Source organism: Prionailurus viverrinus, chromosome B4 (genome assembly GCF_022837055.1).
Source record: "Prionailurus viverrinus isolate Anna chromosome B4, UM_Priviv_1.0, whole genome shotgun sequence".
Taxonomy (NCBI): Eukaryota; Metazoa; Chordata; class Mammalia; order Carnivora; family Felidae; genus Prionailurus; species Prionailurus viverrinus.
In genome coordinates, this window is record NC_062567.1 from 8,787,719 (window position 1) to 8,806,660 (window position 18,942).

Consider the following 18,942-nt stretch of genomic DNA (forward strand, 5'->3'; position numbering starts at 1 on the left):
GGGGCATGAGTTCTGGTTCAGGTACTGTTCTCATTGCGTTAACATATCATTTCATGTTTTTCTTTATAATGGCTCCATAAGGTAGGTTTTATCTCCATTTCGGAGATAAGAGAATCAATTTAGAGAGACAAGGTAACTAACTTATCCTTAGCCAAGACTGCGCAAACACTACCTAGTGGTGAAGCCAGAATGGTTTTCAGCCAGAACTGACTTCAAAATAAGTGCTCTTCACCACCACCCTGTAAAGACCAGTAAAAGGAAGACAGGAAGGGCCGCAGGGAAGGAGAAGATGTTTCTGAATAAGGAGGTAGATTTGATTGTACATATTTTAATCAGCTTATATAAATGGTAGTTTTTAATAAGTTACATTGGACAGCAGGTTGAAGTATGAGGCAATAAAGTTAGTAAAGCTTTTTCTTACTTTATCAACAATTGGAGGAAATGCTTGGGATGAGAGTAGGGGGCAGGGCAGTTTTCTTGCGTGCTGTTAAGGGGAATTTCTCCTGAAGTCATACGGCCTTTAAAGCTGTATGAAACTCCGTTTTCTCCCAGTTTTGTTGAGATATAGTTGACGGACACTGTATAAGTTTAAGGAAGGTGTCTATCATATAGCGTAAGGATTTGGCATTTCTATGTATTGTCAAGTGATTACCACAATAAGTTTAATTAACATCCATCCGCTTACATAGGTACCCTCCCCCCCCCCCCAGTTTCTTTTCCCTGTGATGAGACCTTTTAGGAGTTACTCTCTTAGAACCATAGCCATCGTGTTGTACATGACACCCCAGCGTGTGCTTATTTTGTACGTACAAGACGTTGGAGATGATCTGACAGAAGAGGAAAGAGAACCTCTAAAGAAGGGAAGCAATTTCCTTCCTAGGACTTGTCCACTAATCCGGCCTCGCTGTGTGGAAGACAGGAAGGATCCCCGCTGAGACCTGGTCTCTCCTTCACCAGATGTTTTTGAGGTCTGGCAGAGGCCTTCCAGAAGGGCCGAGTCTCCCTGATAGAAGGCCTTCCCAGACTGTCCAGGGAGGGGAGGTGTTCCAGGCGGGGCAAGCGGCCTGGGCCTCGCTCAGGAGCCTAAACCCACCTCTGTCCTGGAGCCCCCACTCTCAGGTTCCTGGAGGGGGCGTGGGCACAGGAGCGAGGCGGGAGGGCACGAGAAGGAAGACATGGCCGGCAGAGTTCTCTGGGGTAGCCTGCTCGAGGGCAGGTCCCAGCTACCCCCCTCCCAAAGACCAGGAGTGGTAGAATATGTGTTACTGCATCTGCGGGCTCCTGAGCTCTGTGGGCCCCTGCGTCGGACTGAAATCATAAATGACGGCAGTGTATATCCTGCAGGGCTTTTCAAGGGATTCGTGACATACAAATAATACGAATAAGAAGAGGACCTAGCACCTAACAGATCTCTGATCTATAGGAGTTGCCCTTAATTTACGACCGACCGTAGGAAGTAATTTGTATTTTCCCTTTGGGCGGTGGGGGTCCCTGACAGGTTTTAAGCCAGGTGATGAGATTTGTGTCTCAGAAAGCTCAACCGGTTGCAGAAGAGAGGCCGAATTGCTGGCCACGGGGCAAGGGAGGCTGGCGGGGAGGTGCAGACTGGAGGCGGAGTGGGGGATGGCCCAGAGAAGGGTGGAGGGGGCCTGTCCGGAGCCACAGGGAGGAAGCAGGATGGAGAACACACTGAGGGGTGGGGAGCCGCAGCTTGGGGCAGAGCGCTGCTGGGACAGAGGGGTCTGAAGTCCTTCCCGAGGTGCCAGGGGGAGGGCCTGGGCGGGTGAGATGCCTCTACTGTGAGGAGCAGGAGGGAGGGCCCAGGAGCCCTCTGTCCCGGTGCTGAAGGTGGGGGCCCTTTGCCAAGTGAGTCTGGAGCCCAGGAAGGGGTCGGGCTAGAGACAGAGACTTCACAGTTATCTGCCTGGGTCACGGTACGATGTATCCATGTATCCACGTGTGAGCTGCACAAATTAATGCCTTTGTACTATAGAGCTGGGTTTTTGCCAACGCTTTACAATTTTTTTTACGTGCATTTCAAAAATCCCAGGAAGTCAAACATTAGAAAATGGTACCAATGAGTGCACTTGACTCAGACATCATTGAAATGCCCCACTGCCTGCATTTATGATATGCCTGTTTCTTTTATGTAAAATTGCTCAGGCTGAGAGCACCTGATTCAACAGAGAGCTGGCAGAAAGTGGGGTAATTATTCCAGGGAGCACAGCTTTATCAACACTCCCATTCTAGAAGCTGTGCTCTTGGCACATCAATTATATCCAGAGAACATGATCTCTTATTCTGCACTCGCTCTTCTGGCTGCACCAAGGCTACCAAGAGCCAGGAGGGGCTCTGGAAGTCCCAGACCCCTTTCCTCAGACTCAAAACACACCGTCCCAGACAGGACAGGGTTCCTTTCAGAGCTGTCTGTGGGTAGGGTGGTTGGCCCACCTTGCCAGGTCTTTCCTGTGCCCCCCTGATCTTTTAAAAATTTTAAATGTTTGTTCATTTTTGAGAGAGGGAGACATCAGCTTTTGTGAGTGGGGGAGGGGCAGAGAGAGAGAGGGAGACACAGAATCCGAAGCAGACTCCAGGCTCTGAGCTGTCAGCACAGAGCCTGACATGTGGCTGGAACTCACGAGCCAGGAGATTATGACCTGAGCTGAAATTGGACGCTTAACCGACTGAGCCACCCAGGTGCCCCTCCCAAGCCCCTGCCATGAGAGGCTACGGCTTTCTTGTGGCGGCACATGGTGAGGAACCAGCAGCCTGCAGCTGCTGGCCGAAGGTAGGAACTGGCAAGTGGCAGGATGGGAGCCATTCCTTCTTACAGGGAGGCATCTTGATGGGGTTTGTTCATCTGGTTCGAAGAGTTCTGAACCTCTGTGTCTAGTTGTGTTGACAAGGAAACCAAAGTGGTGACTCTTGGGCATCCATGCCCCAGGCAACACTAGGCAATGTGTCCACCTGGGAGGGGACATCGTGTGTTGGCCAGGCCAGGGTGGCATCTGCAGCCCTCTCCTCAGTGTTCCTGGGTCCCCTCCCCTCTTCTGGGCCCCAGCCAGCCGAGCTCTGGTTGACCGTAGGAATTGGGAAGCAGCCCAGGAGTCTGGGAAACTGGTCTCTGGGGGTACACAGCAGCATCACCAAGCCTGTCCTGAGAAAGTGGCTAGAAAAATGCAAAATCAGACCTATGGAGGTACAGCAGACCACGTACAGAACACAAAAACACCAGAAGGCAAGGAGAGAGGAGTTTGATGAGTTGGGTGTGGAGAAAGAGAGCAAGAGAGACCTCACAAAGTGCGATTTATACGAATGCCATCTGCATTGTTAGCATGAGGTTAAAACTGGAAAGCAAGATGGGGTGCCTGGCCGGCTCAGTCGGTAGAGCACACAACTCTCGATCTTGGGTGTGTGAGTTCAAGCCCCACGCTGTGTGTAGAGATTACTTAAAAATCAAATATTTAAAAAAGTAGAAACAAGGGAGATAGGAATGGAATGTGGGCGCCATAGCTTTGTGTGTGTGTGTGTGTGTGTGTGTGTGTGTGTGTGTGCGCGTGCGCGTGCGCGCGCACAGATTCAGAAGGAGATTCCTCTGTGTCGGAGGCATCATTCAATTCCTAGGACCATCAAAGTACTAGAGTCCCTTCCAATTCTAAATTCTAGGATTCTGTGCCTCTGGTGTTGCTGATGAATCATGCTAAAGCCAGGAGCACCAAGCATTGTGAGTGTCATATGTTGTCATTGTAATGTCGCTGGCTTGTGAGCAGCAGTAACCATTTCCATGGCGGTGCCCATCTGAGGAAGATCGTGTGCGGTCATGGGCCAAGGTGGCCTCACTTCCCCAAGGAGAGTGCCCCAACGGGGGCCTCTGGGCCACGTCTGCCCTGCCTGGTCTTACTCAACTACAGCACACCCCGGGACTGTGGGAAGCGAGCATGGAACATTCCTAAAATAACTGGAAGTTTGCATTTTCCTTACATCTCAGCCCATGCTAGCCCACAGAGAAGGGAGTTTCCCTGACCCCCTCACGGGTCTGTTTGGTTTGGAGCGTCGCTCTGCCCTGCGGTGGTGCTCAGCCCAAGGAACCCCGTATTCCTACCACTTCTGACTGCTCGTTTCCAAGAAAACACTGGCCACCAATGAATTGGAATTGGCCTTCTTTTCTGAGGATGTAGCATTTAAAAACGGTGCAGGAGGAAACACTCACATGAATTGTCTAGCAGGAAGAGCTTAATAAAGACGTCTGCAGTCCGCTAACCTTGTTCCCTTGGATTTGCCCGCTAGTCTGTTTCTGTGTCATTTGATGTGTGTCTGGGGACAGGGGGCGACTGGCAATCGTTGGAATTGGAAACCTGGTTCTCTTGAGTTAGTTTCTGAGTGTCCCCTTGACTAAGGATTTGCAGCCCCGCTGGGAAAAAGACAGAGTCTATGGTTGGAGGAGCGGGAATATCAGACCGCATTCCAAAGTTGGGCCCTGCCTGGCACAGACTAAACATCACATCCATCAACCATGTTTTCGATTTTAAAGTGAAAGGCTGGGTGGGTGGGGACAGATTTTTCCTCGGGGGTAATCTGTCTGAAGAAGTCCTAAGCTTATTATTTTCATGTCCCCAAAACAGTTGGACATAATACTGTGGCATCTAGGCTGTTTGGGGTTCAGGGCCATCTGGGTCTGGGAGATGACAGGTTTCCTCACTTCCTCACTAACCAGTCACCTTCCAGCCAGAAAGGATGGTCAGTGTTCCTGGCATCTCTCTCTCTGCCCCTTAACTTTTCAGATGCAAAAAATGATTTCATAGGTAACAGATACCAGCCTAGAATTTAAGAGTTTGGTGTTAAATGAAAGGGAAGATGGGGCGCCTGGGTGGCTCAGTGGGTTAAGCGTCCGACTTCGGCTCAGGTCATGATCTCACGCTTCGTGAGTTCAAGCCTTGCATCGGGCTCTGTGCTGACAGCTCAGAGCCTGGAGCCTATTTTGGATTCTGTGTCTCCCTCTCTCTTTCTTCCCCTTCCCCACTCATGCTCTGTCTCTCTCTCCTCCAAAAATAAACATTAAAAACTTTTTAAAAAATGAAAGGGAAGATACGGAACGTTCTAAGTGCAAAAAAGAATGAGAACAAAACACAGCTTCCTCTGAAACTAGGGGAGAAGGCCAGGTGATTAAATGTAGAGCAGGGGTGGTGTCGAGGTTGAGGGGAGTGTGTGGGAGAAGAATGAGCTGCAAGTGACCTCCAGGTGACCAAATGAGCCTGGAGGTTGTAAGCCGAGAGAGAGAGGAGGGAGGAGGAAGGGAGGGAAGGAGAGGTGGTAAAGCAGGAGGAGGAAGTCACAGGACAGGAGGATGATTCCTAGGTAGTTTCTAAGGACAGAGGTGAAGAGCAGACCCACCCTCTTCCCTGCTGGTGGAAGGCTATGGAACAAGCAAGAACTAATGCCCAGTAACATCAGGGACCCAGCTGAATGCAGAGTGGATCCAGTCCCGGCAGTTCAGAGAATTCTTATGGGAAATGCAAGGGAAGATTTGGCAAGCAGGGCTGAGCTGAGGCTGGGCACCCTCTCCCTGAGCATGGAGGAAGCATAGGCGAGAACATGGCAGAGCTTAACTCTGCTGGAAAGGACCAGAAGGATGCTCTGGGCCCGGGACGTGAGCAGGTCCGTGATGCAGAGGGCCTGGAAAGGGCAGAAGGAAGGGGCCTCTAGCAGGAGAAAGCTGGGAAGACGGCCCTGGGCAGGGATCTGGTGGTCAGACCAGGCAGGAAACACATGTGGGACCTCAGAACTGCAGGTGGAGAGCTGGTGGAGACGGAGACGGAGGGAAAGGAGGGAAAACTGGGTTCAAGTTGCCTTGTGACTTCCGATGTCGCAGGAATTGGGGCCGAAAGGGAAGAAGTGGGAACCAGGCAGAGAGGTCAACGAATCTCTGGGAGGGTGCTGAGTATAGACGGGGGACAGGACTTGGCGGTGGTGGCAGATGGTGTGCATGTAAGACAAGAGCCACACAGCCTGGAAGGGCAGCGGGAAGCCACCCTCTCAGTGAACCTCAGGACAGGGACGGGGTTGGGGCTTCCCTGGGAAAGCAGCGTGCGACCCGGTGTCAGAGCACCCCGCCCCCCTCAAGAAACCCTTTTGAAGAAGCATCTTTGCCTCTGTTTCAGGATCGCTGGTGACACAGCCCTCAACAAAAACATCCACGAATCTGTCAGTGCCCAGATCCGGAAGAACTTCGCAAAAAGCAAATGGAGAGTAAGTCTTGGGCTCATTACATTTACAATGAAGGGCACCTGGGTGGCTCAGTCAGTTAAGCGTCCAACTCTTGAGTTCAGCTTAGGTCATGATCCCAAGGTCATAGGATCGAACCCTGCGTCGGGCTCTGAGCTGACAGCACTGGAGACTGCTTAGGATTCTCTCTCTCTCGCTCTCTCACTCTGTGTGTGTCTCTCTCTCTTCCCCCTCTGCCCTTCCCCCACCTCAAAAAAATTTTTTTTGCGATGAATTGAACCACCCCCATGAAACTTGCCCTACAGTTGGAGCATTTATTGTTTCTCAAGGTTACTATCACCCGAGTTTGATGAAAGTCCCCAGAGCCTCACCCAAATAATCTTGCTAATTTTAACTGATAACCATTAAGACTCAAAGGGGATGTCATGGTGTGGGAGGGATGAAGTATGGCTTTAATATTTCCCCTCTGTGACTCAAAAATAGCAATAGTGTCAGCCCTTACTCATTTGCTGTTTCTTAAGAACATAATTCCTGTTGTCTTCCTTTCTGCTGCTGGAACTTTGACTAGCTGACTTTTATGAAAGTGATAGGAAAGCGGGGTGGGGAAAGACAGGGAATCTGAGTTGAACTCATCGATATTTTCGGCTAAAAATGTGGTGGAGTTATACCACTGAGCTTTCCTGGTCATCGACTGGTTACCTAAACCCTATGTTCTAATCAGTGCGGGGAAACAAAATTAATTCCACTGACCCGCTTTATTCGGAGGAAATGCTATTAGTTAGGACACAAGCACTCATAATAGGAAAATTAAAACTACCTTAAAGCATCACCTTTTAAGAGACCGTCTTACTAGAATACACGTTTTATTCTAAAAGTCACTTCCCTTAAATGACGGAGAGTATTGGTTTACATTTATCCTCTACGTTTACTATGTCTAAAGAGGAGTATTTGTTTAAATCTCCAAAAAACATTTCGGCGGGGGCGAGGGGTGCAAAACATTAGCATCGTTTTGGAAGAAGGGGCAAGACAAGCTTCCTTTCTAAAGTATCATGAGAACGTTTTAAGAAGCTGGAAATGGTTGGGGTAAGTAAGAAGAAACAACCAGACACAGTCTGAGTCTTTTCTAATTAGCTGGACTATTGTGTCTGCCTTTTTCCCCTTTCTTAAATTTCAGCAAGCATTTAATGCCACGGCCGTTGTGAGACATATGAGGAAACTCCATCTCGGCAGCAGCCTGGACAGTTCAAATGCAAGCGTTTCAAGCAGCCTCAGTTTGGCCAGCCAAAAAGATTGTGCGTATGTAGCAAAGACAGAACCTTCCAACTGGCGTGTCAGACAGATCTGGGGTGGGGAGGCGAGCACGGTCCTTTGTGAGCTCCTGCTGTCAGGCACTTCTGATTTAATTCCTCTCGTTGCATGTCCCCCAGCAACCCTGGGACGTTATTTAATTTTAAAGACTGTTTTCGAAACGTTTAATTATTCGATACACACACAACCGTAGGTATGATGAGTTCCATTTTTAGATGGGAAATCTGTGGCTCACGTGCTGCACAGCCATACCTGTCTGGACAAGAGCCCAGACACTTTCGGATCCGTCTCCTTCGCCCGAGGCTCGCTTGTCGCTGCGTGTCATTCTCAGGGGTTGAGGAAAGGGTGGCAGAGACTCGTGACAGCCTGATCTCATTGGCTTTTAATACCTACTTTTTGATGAGGAGGATGATGCTTGGAGCTGAATTATATGATGTGCACTGGCTTTGCAGTCAGAGTAATAGTAAGAATATTTCACTTTCATCTTTGTGTTAGGCTGTTACATCACTGAGGGCATGTAACATACTCTATTTCTCTCCCCTACTCCCCACTGCTCCCTGTTCTATTTATCTTAATCCCATAGTAGGCCATCTCAGGGGCTTCTGTCCCCCCCAGGGCAGTTGCCTTGATGGTCCCTGTTGGCCCTCATCTCCCTGATCACCGAAACCCTTCAGCTTGGTCCCCCTCTGGGCATCACATTCCATCCCATGACCCTCAGAAAAGGGTTCCTTCCCTCTCTAAATAGTCATCCCATCTCATTTGGGAATGTGAGCCCGTCCGTTTTGCCTGGAAATCTCCATGCGCGTCCCCTGACCCAACCGCACGCTGTGGTAGACCCACATTTAATGGATCTCCCCGCGTCGGAGCCTGTAAAGGTCACCGGGAACTATGCTACCGGAGCTGAGCTCCAGGCCACTCGTCCCACATCAGGGTTTTCTGATGCCACCGCATACTCTCAGGGAGCATAGTAGGGCGGTGTGTGAGCAATTTTTCTAGGCCGGGGCTGCTGGAATTGGAGGAAGAGGCAAACGGCCCCATTTCGATGTGCTCTGTGTCACAGCTGGTCCTTAGCCAGGAGTACAGACCACACACGAAATGGGTCGGCAGGGGGATCACATTCTGTCTTCACTCCTCAAACCTCTACTCATGGGGCTGTTATAAACAACAGCATGTAGTCAACACCCAGCCTGCAGCCTAGTACATAGTGAGTGCTCGGTGAGTGGTACCTACCCTGTTACGGATGCCAAACCATGTCATGTTCAAATACAAAGCAGTCAGCAGCGTCCGAGCCAGAACAGGAGGGAAGAGTTGTGTCTAGGAAGAAAGCATTTCAAGGACACATTGCAAAGGTTTTCCTACAGGTAGGTGAACATTTAGAGACAGGAGTGTAAGAGTTCGCCGTCCCCCCAAACCCTGGAGTGGGAAAGCGGAGCGAATACTTTCTTCTGAAGCTTCGACCCCCTTGTGTCCACTGTCCCCCTTGCAGGTCTGGCACCCTCCACGCTCTGTAGTTTCATTTCTTCTTCATCCGGGGTCTCAGGAGTGGGGGCGGAGCGGAGACCGAGGCCCGCCACTGTGACCACAGTGCACTCCGGGAGCAAGTGACTGGCTCTGGAGGTGGGGCCCAAGGGCGGGGCCGGGGAAGGGGGCCCCCACCGCCCCCGCGGGGCCGCCAGCGCCACCAGCCGCTCCAGAGTGATCCCACCTTGCATGGTGCGCCTTCCTGCACAGGACTGGAAGACAGAAGTTTTTTATGGCCATATTTTATACTGCAATTCTGAAGTGTTCGTTTCTCACAAACTGTACTGACTCAAGGGAGCTGACGTGATAGGATCTGGTGCTGTACATACGAATCTTGCAAAGCTCTGATAGAACGGACCTCCCTCGTCCTCTTTCCCAACCGTCGTCACTTCTGCTCTTCTAGGTGTGGGGAACCGTCTATGTTGTATTTTTTCATTAATGACAAAAAAGGTTTCAACTGGATTATTTAAGTCTTGGTAAATATTGCGCATTAGGGTTTTATTTTTTACCCTTTAAGAAATATGCCCTTCTGATCTTTACTTCTTAGTCACATGACCTGTATCTTTTGCTTATCAGTAGTTGAGTTTTATGTTAACCTTTAAGAGAGGTGTTTTGTTTTCTTTTTTTTCCCTCCAAGGGGAATGTAAAGGTATTTTTAAAAATTCTAATAAGAGGATCGAGAATCTGTCTCCAAGGCGAAGAGTGCACTTTACTTCTATTTTTTCCTCCTTCTCTCCCCTTCCCTGGAGAGGCAGCTCTTTAAGAAAACAACTCAGCAGTCCAGTGAGGCTGCCTTGTCTCCAGGGCCACCTGGGGAGGGAACCTGCAGAAGACCTTTTCCGACACCCCCTCCAGCATGCCCCTGGCCAACCAGAGACCCTAGGGGCCTTCACCGCCAGTGGTCAGAAATAAAGAAGCCTGCTCCCCCAAGACTAAGGCTAAACTTCAGAGGCTTCACTTGCTGTGAAGGAGATGCCCACCCAGCAAAGATATAAGAGCCTCCCTTCCAGAAGGAACCAGACGCCATTTTGGTTAAAGGGAATGTCTCACACAGCTTATATTTCTCACGAGGGTAACATAGAAAAGTCTGCTCTCAGCTATGCAGTTTTAAAGTTAATCTCTCTCGCGCTGTCTCTCTCTCTGTTTTTTAAAAATGCATTTCTAATCTTACACTTAAAATGGCCTCCAACTCACACAAGTTGTTTCTGCAGATTTTTACCCTGTTCTTCTATGAATGTTACCCAGGCGAGGAGAGGGAAGTGGCCTTGGAAAAGAGTCCATTTATCTGGGGTGGTAAGGAGAGGTGACCTGCCAGGCAAGCAGGACACTGGCCAGCGCGGTGATGGCCAGCCAGCACTCGCAGCCCTCCCTCTGACCGGGGCAGTCTGAAAACCAAAGACCCGTAGTGGTGGTGTCACCAAAGGTGCCAGTTGCCTGGGATTTAAGAATTTCTTGGGAAGTAGAACTTTCATTGCTAAAACTGGCAATGTCCCAGGCAAAGCGGGCAGCGTTGTTTACCCATGTGATGCATAGGTGTTGCAGGGTAGAGCACGGAGTGAAACCCAGGGCAAACCACTTCCCAAGGGGGCTTTGAGGAGGCTCTCTTGCAGAGGCTTGCAGGTGGCTCCAAATGCTAGGTTTGCAAAAGCCCTCCCTTGACCCCCTGCCCACCATAATACCATGAGTCTGCATTTCACACCGTCAGCCTCAAGCCTGCCATGAGTCCCTGTAGGTCTGCCTGATGGCCCAACAACTCTACTGGCTGTGGTCCTCCTGCCCTTCTCCTATAGCTAGCCACATTCAGCAGGTCCTGTTGGTCAAGCCGTCTTGTGGTCAAGCCACACCTATGCCTGTGTCCAGGCCAAATGTTTAGTGATAGCCACGCCCCCCCCCCATACACACCATGTTTCTAGGCTCAGCAGCTCCATTCTGCCTCCATTAGTATGGCAGTGCAGGTACGTATAAGAGCAGACAGGAAGACAGACAGCTGGTCTACCCTGTTCCCAACATGCATCATATGCACCCAGCCCCTTGGCAGGAATCCCACTTGGCATCTGCCACACATGCATCCAGAGCGAAAATCAGGCTGTCGCTCTCCACGATTAATAAAAAAACCTAAGAAAGTCTATAAAATGACCACAGACCGAGTTGAGAAGCAGGTATTGTGTGAGTTGGATAAGTGTCAATGCCATGCCCGCAGAAGGAAAATGGCATGAATATTACAGAGTATCAGAAAACTGTGGTCTCTCTCCAGGGGCTTTATTAGGGTGTTGCTTACGAACAAGTATAATGGAACATTCTTGTTTCTACAGTACAAGAAAACAAGGAATTAGATGTTAACGGGGTGATAATGTGCCCAAATCTGGTACCTGTGATGTGTGCCTGACTGGCTATCAGTTCTTTGCACCTTGTACTAGGTGCAGTCAGTTGCATTTGGAGGGCAACTTCTGAAGCCAAATTCTCTCATGGGTGATTAGATTATTTCCTAGAGCTGATATTTGGGGTGTACCTTCTATTCAATTAGTTTGAAGGTATGTCTCACCAAGAAGTGCAGAACAGGCAGGAGATGAGGCCCTGTGGCCAGCGTCCTCTTTGTGGTTCAGATGAGCCTGTGGCTGCACTTGGCCTGGAATGTGTCAACAACGCAGTGTGATGTGTAGGGACTGGTTTCAGCTCAAAAGCCAACTCTGTTGAACTTGACATCAGGCAAATCCATTCTGTCTCAGTGCCACTGGACTTAGGTTATTTCCTATCGTTTTAGGAAGAGAGGAAAATAAACCCAGAATGTGCCTTTTGTTAAGACCTGCCGAGCGGGGTGGCTAAATCCCGGGACCCTCGCTGATGTCAGATCCCACCAGTCGTAGCTGAGCCTTTCATATGTGCCCACAGCTTCCACTCGCTGTGGAAGCCAGCATGTGGCCGAGGCTAACAGATGGCCACCAGCTCCATCACAGGCTTCCTTTCAACCCCAGACCCTCCCCCAACCATTGGTCTCCTCAGCTTCTCAGAGCTAGTGGATTATTTTTTTTCATTTGAATATGACATTTTGAACTATCCTTGAGTGGTCTTTCTCTCAGCTGCCCTGTCTGTCCCTCCTCCTCTTCCCCGCTTTTCATCTCATCAGTGAGGCAATAGGCAAAGCCATCACTGGTCTGAAATGAGCAGTGAGTGGTCGCCCACACGGTGCCCCCACATGACCAGCTGCTTTTTGCTCTTAAGCAGGGTACCCTGGGGTCTGGACTGCTCACTGCTTTCCCTCGGCGAGTACACTGCAGCCTGGGGTATTGGGTTGGGATGGGGTAAAGGCAGCTGGATCTGAGAGGGCAGGGAATGCCTACGGGGAGCACACAGGGCCACAGAAAGCCCTTGGGAAAAGAAGAAGGTGCCCAGATAGATTGACAACTAGTCCAGGACAGCGCATGGCCATTGTGGCAGCAGGGCTTACCATCTCCTACTGCCTCTGACCCCATAAGAGAACAGCAGGATAATGTTCCCCTTCATGTCTCCTTTTTAAAGAAAAGAGCCATGTAGAAAGCATACCAAGAAACGAATGAACAAACAAACAAACAAACAAAAAACCAAAAAGCATGTGTGGCTTAGTGTTGTTGACTATGGCAGTGATTCTGGTCACTTCTAAAATCCCACCTCACAAGCAGGGAGCAGTTTCATATCCCCACACAAGAGCTTATCTCCTTTGAGAGGGTCCCACTCTCCAACTAGCTGTCAGCACAATGTCCAAGGAACTCAGTAGTCCACCGTGGGGCAAAGCAAGATGGCTTTGGCTCAATGGGCAAGACTCTGGCACTTAGGAAGCATTGGCCGTCTGATGGCAGGGACTTGGCATATGACCCTCAGACTCATTTACCTGCCCGGCACTGACCTCATCCTGTTCATTTACCTACCTTGGTGTCCAGCCTATCCTGGATGGGTTGTGGGTGGGAGAGGGGAACTCCCCTTTAGAACAAAGGTCAAGAACACCAGGGACAAAGGGGAGGGAGCCCAACTGACCCCTCCTGAAAGGGGGTTGACCCTCTCTCTCTCGAGGAGTGACAGCTTCATCTGATTTACCCGTTGGGATTTGACATTCTATGAGTAATTTTCAACAGAAAGAAAAGGCCATATCCAGTGGGGATGACTCAGCATGTTAAGGCTCTGGCCCCCAGGGCTCTGCGGCCCACCCAGAGCTTTAGGTAGGGTTGCTTCCTTGCACTGGAGAAGCCAGGCAGGAACCATGGCCCCAGGGCTGGAGACAGGAGAGCTAGGGTGACTGCCTCTGTGTTACAGCCAGTAACACCCCCTCCTCTGTGTGACTCCCAGGGTTTCCTTTGGCTGTGCAAAAGGAAAGCAAGGGCCAGCAAAGGGCAGGTCCTCCCATTTCATAAGCAGAACTAAGATGTACTCTTTCCCAGGGTCACACGCTCACTTCTGGCAAATGAAACGAAGGCCCTCTGATTCAACCGATGCACGAAACCTTTGCATGTTCTTCTGAACCAGTACTATTCCGCGTTCTGTCCCCCCTCCCTCGGCAGAGTTTGCCTTTTCCTTAAACACATTCCAGACCAAACACTGTTCAGTTTGTTTCCAAAAAAAAAAAAAAGAAAAAGTGTATATCTGTATGGAACCCACCATTTTTTGTGGGGAGGGGGCACCCGGCTGCAAACGTACCTGACATTTGCACACAAGGGTTCCAACCCTTTGGTTTTCAGAGTTGAAAATGTTGAGATAGCAAAGGTGAATTGGACAAAGTCCGAAAAGGGGGAGGGGGCTTATTTCCTGAAGACCCCAAGAAAGGCAGCCTGCAGATGAGCTAGCCTGAAGAGCTTTCCTGTGGACGGCGGGCAGGGAGGAGAAGGAGGAAGACAGAAGCCCAGGCCCCCTTCCGCCCCTACCGTCCTTGTGGCCCCAAGTGCATCACGGTCCGCAGCCTGGGCCAGGGCGCAAGAGCCCGGCCCCACTGTGAAGTCGGCCCTGCATGCCGGCCAAGGCCCGGCCCGCCGCCTGCTCCGTGCTGACCCCGACCCGAAGGAGCAGCAGCCCTTCCAGGCCGGCCTTCCCCACCACCTGCGGCTGCGGCTGCAGCGACTCGGCTTTTGGCTCCGGGGTGGGGGGGGTGGGGGGCTCCGCTTCTGCAAACCCAAAGGCTGTGCATTCAGCAGCCAAGCCCGCTGCATGTGGCTTCCAGGTCTGGTTTCGTGGACAAAGTGTGGAATGGCTTCTCGGTGTCTGTATCTTTCTACACCAAAGGGACAAACTGTTCCGTTCACCCTTTGTACTAATGCTGCTTCTGCATTTGCCAGATCTACTTTTAACCTTTTGGTCCCCAGGGAACTTCTCATACAGTGATTATGTCTTCTGATTATTTACTGAATTATTTTACTTAGAGGTGATTTTATTTTCTTATGGACAGGAAAAAAAAGAGGAGTGTGTGAGGCTTCGGTCATAGAGATGAGTCACCACCAGGGACCCCAAAGCCCCAAACACTAAGTAAATTACTCCTCAAAGGGAAACCTTCATCTGGACAGACTGAGATTGTCAGGCCGTCCTGCCAGCCTTGCACTTGACAGGCAGGGGACGGGGCAGGGCGGGCAGCCGGGCTTTGCAGAGAGAGAAGGAAGGAACTGGAGCGCATCGCTTGTTTGGACATTGGTCATACACACAGAGGCCTGTCCCCCTCCTTCCGGGGCCCTGGCATCAGAGTCATGACATGCCATCCAATGACAGCAGAGAGACTACAGCATCTTTGTTTCAAAAGACGGGTGGCTTGTTTCAGAGAACATTTAGCTGAGTGCCACATTCAAGTTGGACAACATAAAAGACACGTTCCGTCCAGAATAAAACTTGGAACAATTTCTAAATTGGCTGTAGTCAACTACACATAATGTCACTGCCCTTCTCGGAGCCCTCCCACCAGCGAGCGAGCATGTTTTCCAAAAGCTTACAGCGACGAATCCAGGAATGTCCCTGCGTCTATTATTATGAGGCTTGTGATTGGTTCAATTTTTCCATAAAAAACACGTTCGTCCCAAAGAAGGGAAACTGTGCATTTATTCCATGCATGTAACACTCTGCAAGAAGTTTAACCCACCTAGGTTTGCGGCACTGCAAAATTGTTCATGGGCCTATGTAGCAAATGATTCTCTGCCTTGACAATCATGTACACATATCAAGATTTCTATCATAATGATAACGAGATTGATGACTTCTTGTTTTCCTCCAATAAAGACAATTAATCACCTTCAGATGTATGTGGTTTGTTTCCTTCATAAAGAGCAGGAGGGGGTTGTGCTAACAGCTCTCTTCTCCTCTTTGCAGAGTTTGGATTGGAGGGAAGGGAGTTTGAACCCCTGGAAACACATAGGGTTCCCTAAATATTTTATGTCACCCGCCCAATGAGCCCGAAGTGCCAGGGACAGGAAGGGGCAGGCAGATCTTGGCTTCAGGACCCAGGGAGGGTGCCCCACTTTACAAAGCTCTCCTTTTCATTGCTGCTGCAGAAAATGGCTGGTGTGCGCCCATTAACTCAAATTGCACTAGCTGGATATTGAGTTGCTTAGAGGAAAAGCCGATTTCTGGGAACCCCTCTCTGAGTAGGGGGTGAGCGGGCACATGCCTATACCTGTAGCTTTGGAGTTCTCCATGCCCCCAAAAAGATTCATTCTGAGAAGAAGGCTGCCTGCTATCTTTCTTGGGGGTGTGGGGGGTGAGGCTGCATTTCACAGGTCACCAAACATATGGTGGGGACTAGCTCTGATGACCAGACAATTCCTCCTATCTAAATGGTAAGTGGCTATTTGCAGGGGGAAATGAACCGGATGTGTGTTAGAGAAATGTAGAATTAACGCTGTCCCAGCAGCCATATCAGATGAGACGGCATGGGCCATTGTGGATCTAAGTGAGCCCCAAAGAAATATGGTGCGCACCATCGGACGTCTAGTCTTTTCTGATTTGATTATGGCGTCTCTTAGCCCAGACCCTAACTATAAAGCATATGAAAGCAAAGGGATCATTCAGGGGGTTCATAGGTGACATTGTTGATGCAAACTTTTGGACCAAAAAGAACTTTGGTAACCTAACCACCTTTGAAAACTCTTTGTAAGGATTTATTAAAGAGAGGACTTGCCAAGTGTGACTGAAAATTTAGCCAAAGCAAATGCGCTGAAGTATAAAATGAATCCTGATAGAAAGCTGGTGTTTATAAATGCCTTAGAGTTGAAATGTTTCAGGTCAATTTTTTTTTGTACTTGGCTCCAGGCACATTGACCAAGCAAGTTTCTCTGTCCTTCCTAGATTTACCTAGCCTCCAGGCACTGAAGTTCACCCCAAATTTCCTATATTTTCCAGCTAACATTTGGTCTTACACATTCTCTTGTGAATCATTGATCATAATGCACTTAGGAGCCGACAGTACAAGAAAAAGGAAAGACTTCTTACATAGTTACAGGATTGTGCCTTCGGAAAAGAGCTACTCCTGATCACAGCAGGCACAGAGCTTAATGGCAAAAGGGGGTACAGATTGTGTACACCCCAATCCTGATTCTCCACGCCCCCAAGAACAGCAGCTGAAACGAAACTACTTCATAGAGAAAGCTTCTGAAAACAGGATGTCTTCAGTTCACACGCGTGCTGAGCCGTCTGGCTGGGCTAGTTGTGGTCTTGGGGGCATGTATGTACTTGGCTATGCCAGCACTCTCTAGTTGAGAAAGACCAAGAAAGAGAAGTTGTGATTAATTCCTTTTTTTTTTTTTTTTTACATATTTGGTTGCAAAGTCTATGCTGAGCCCCTAGAGTGTATAATTTCCCCTGTTATGTTAGCTGTTCATGAAGAGTGTCTGTGTGGGCACACACACGCTCTTGAACCCACCATACAGGGTCTTCCAGTTGAGGGAGTAAGTAGTAGGGGCCGATTGCTGGTCCACTCCCTCCACACCAGGCCCTGCACCCTGGCGCAGGGAAAAGGGTGCTTGTTTTTCTGCCCAGTCCACACAAGGGTGCCGTCCGGTGCCTGCTGGCTTGCATGTTCCCAGCAGACCGTGGGGCATCGGACTGAGTGGTGGGACAACCAGAACTTTTATCAGGTTTCCAAGGCTGAGGAGAGCGGCCAGCTGAGAGCTCAGGACCTGGCACGGGCTCTTGGGGGATGGGGGGAGGGTTCATCCAGAGATGTGAGAGGAGGAGAGGAGTATGAGCCTTCAAGAGGCTATTGCAGAGAGTTGGTACATATAAAAACACTTTACAGACATGAGGTGGCTTCATAGCTGTAGGAAAACGTGTTAGCCTCCTTTGTCACATGCAAGGGTCTCAAGGAGAGTTTACCTCCTTGAGCAGAGAAATTAGACTGCAGCGCCTACAGAACCCTCAAACTCTCCCTCACCCATTCCCTGCAAGGCCTTTTAGGTGGACCCTGTGATAAGCTTTCATTCATTCATTCATTCATTCATTCATTCAGCATGTTTTGAGCACCTGCTATCTTCAAGGATTTTTATGTATACTGAAAAAAACAAGGTAAATCTGACATGGACCCTACCCTCAAAGGTTGCATGAAAAACGGAGTTCTGGAATGAGCCTGGAAGGAAGGGTAGTGTTTGATGGGAAGAAGTTAATAGGAATGGCATGAGCAAGAGCATGGAAGCTGGACACACAATATGTGGCTGGAATCGTACATATCTCCCTGGGCAGGAGCCTTAGGTGTGGGCAAGCCACAGGGAGAGAAAGGCAGGTTGGAGGAGGCTCGTTGTTAGTATCATGAACAATAACGAATAGTAATGATGATGTCATGTATCCATCATTTACTGAGCTGTAGAATAGTGCTAAGCACATTCCATTTGACATCTCGTTTAACCATGATCCTGACAAAGAAGGTGTCCTTAGTACACAGATGGGTTCAGAAATTTTCAGTGATTTTCCCAAGGTCAGCTGATTCAACTCAGCTGGGACTAAGATCAAAGGCTATCCTGCCACATCGCCTCTCATGATTTTGTCCAGGCCACTGAATTCCAAACCATGAAATCTGGACTTTATTTAGTAGGTAACTGGGGATCACTGACAGTTATTGAGTTGGGGATTGACACAACCAAATCAGTTAACATTACATCACCATTACTAGGGTCCATTCCACATCTCCAAGAGAAATTCATCTTTAATAGCTCAGCTTGGTGCTACATGTCATCCAACAAATGAGGAACCAGAGAAGGGACATAGGCGTCACTGTGTAAGCAGCCCATATGTTTTCTGCTGTTCTGTTGTTCCATGTCTCAAGGACAAATGTCACAGAAGCTGGATTTGGTCTAGAATGAGAGATGCAAACAATAATCATAACACTGCTGGATTTTTTTTAATTAGTCTATCCTCCTGCTCTGATTATTATCTCTGGAAAGTTCTGTTCATACACATAGAGTTTCATCCCTGACATGCAGACTTCCCTGTCATCTGCTGTTTTCCTGCAGACCATCTTCAAAGCTCCTGATTTATTTTCAAGAAAGTGTCTCAGATCTCTTGTTTTCTTCCAGCCTCCCTTGAGAGGAACTGTATTTAGCATGAGCTCATCCACCTAATATGTTTCCATCAGCAAGGGGACTCTTTCCAGAAACACAGTGGGCCAGGAAAATGCAGCTCGTGGCCAATTTATTAACCCTTTTCCTCTTGCCTACCTCTTTGTCCCTCTTCTCCTCTCTCTATAACATGGCCTTAGCTTCAACACTCCATCTTCTTTCTTGAGTGCATCAAGATCTATTTATGTGGGCCATACTGTTTCTGTCAGCTCATGGAGAAATTCACTCGGGATGCTGAGCCACCAGCATTCACATAGAAGAACGTACCTACAGACCCCTCTAATGAGGGCCAGCTGTTCCCCAGCACGGACCTGGAGAACAGCTGACTTCTGTACTCACCTGG

General features: G+C 49.3%; 1 protein-coding gene across 2 annotated transcripts in view; it reads left to right on the forward strand.

The window, feature by feature from the left end:
* Positions 1-15,290, forward strand: part of CAMK1D (calcium/calmodulin dependent protein kinase ID) — a 507,758-nt gene extending 492,468 nt beyond the window's left edge. For both annotated transcript variants that reach the window (XM_047865690.1, XM_047865692.1), the window contains exons 9-11: positions 6,159-6,246; positions 7,397-7,514; positions 9,017-15,290. In XM_047865690.1, the coding sequence (XP_047721646.1) occupies positions 6,159-6,246; positions 7,397-7,514; positions 9,017-9,135 (325 nt within the window). In that variant the 3' untranslated portion in view covers positions 9,136-15,290. The remainder of the gene's footprint in view (positions 1-6,158; positions 6,247-7,396; positions 7,515-9,016) is intronic.
* Positions 15,291-18,942: the final 3,652 nt, after the last annotated feature.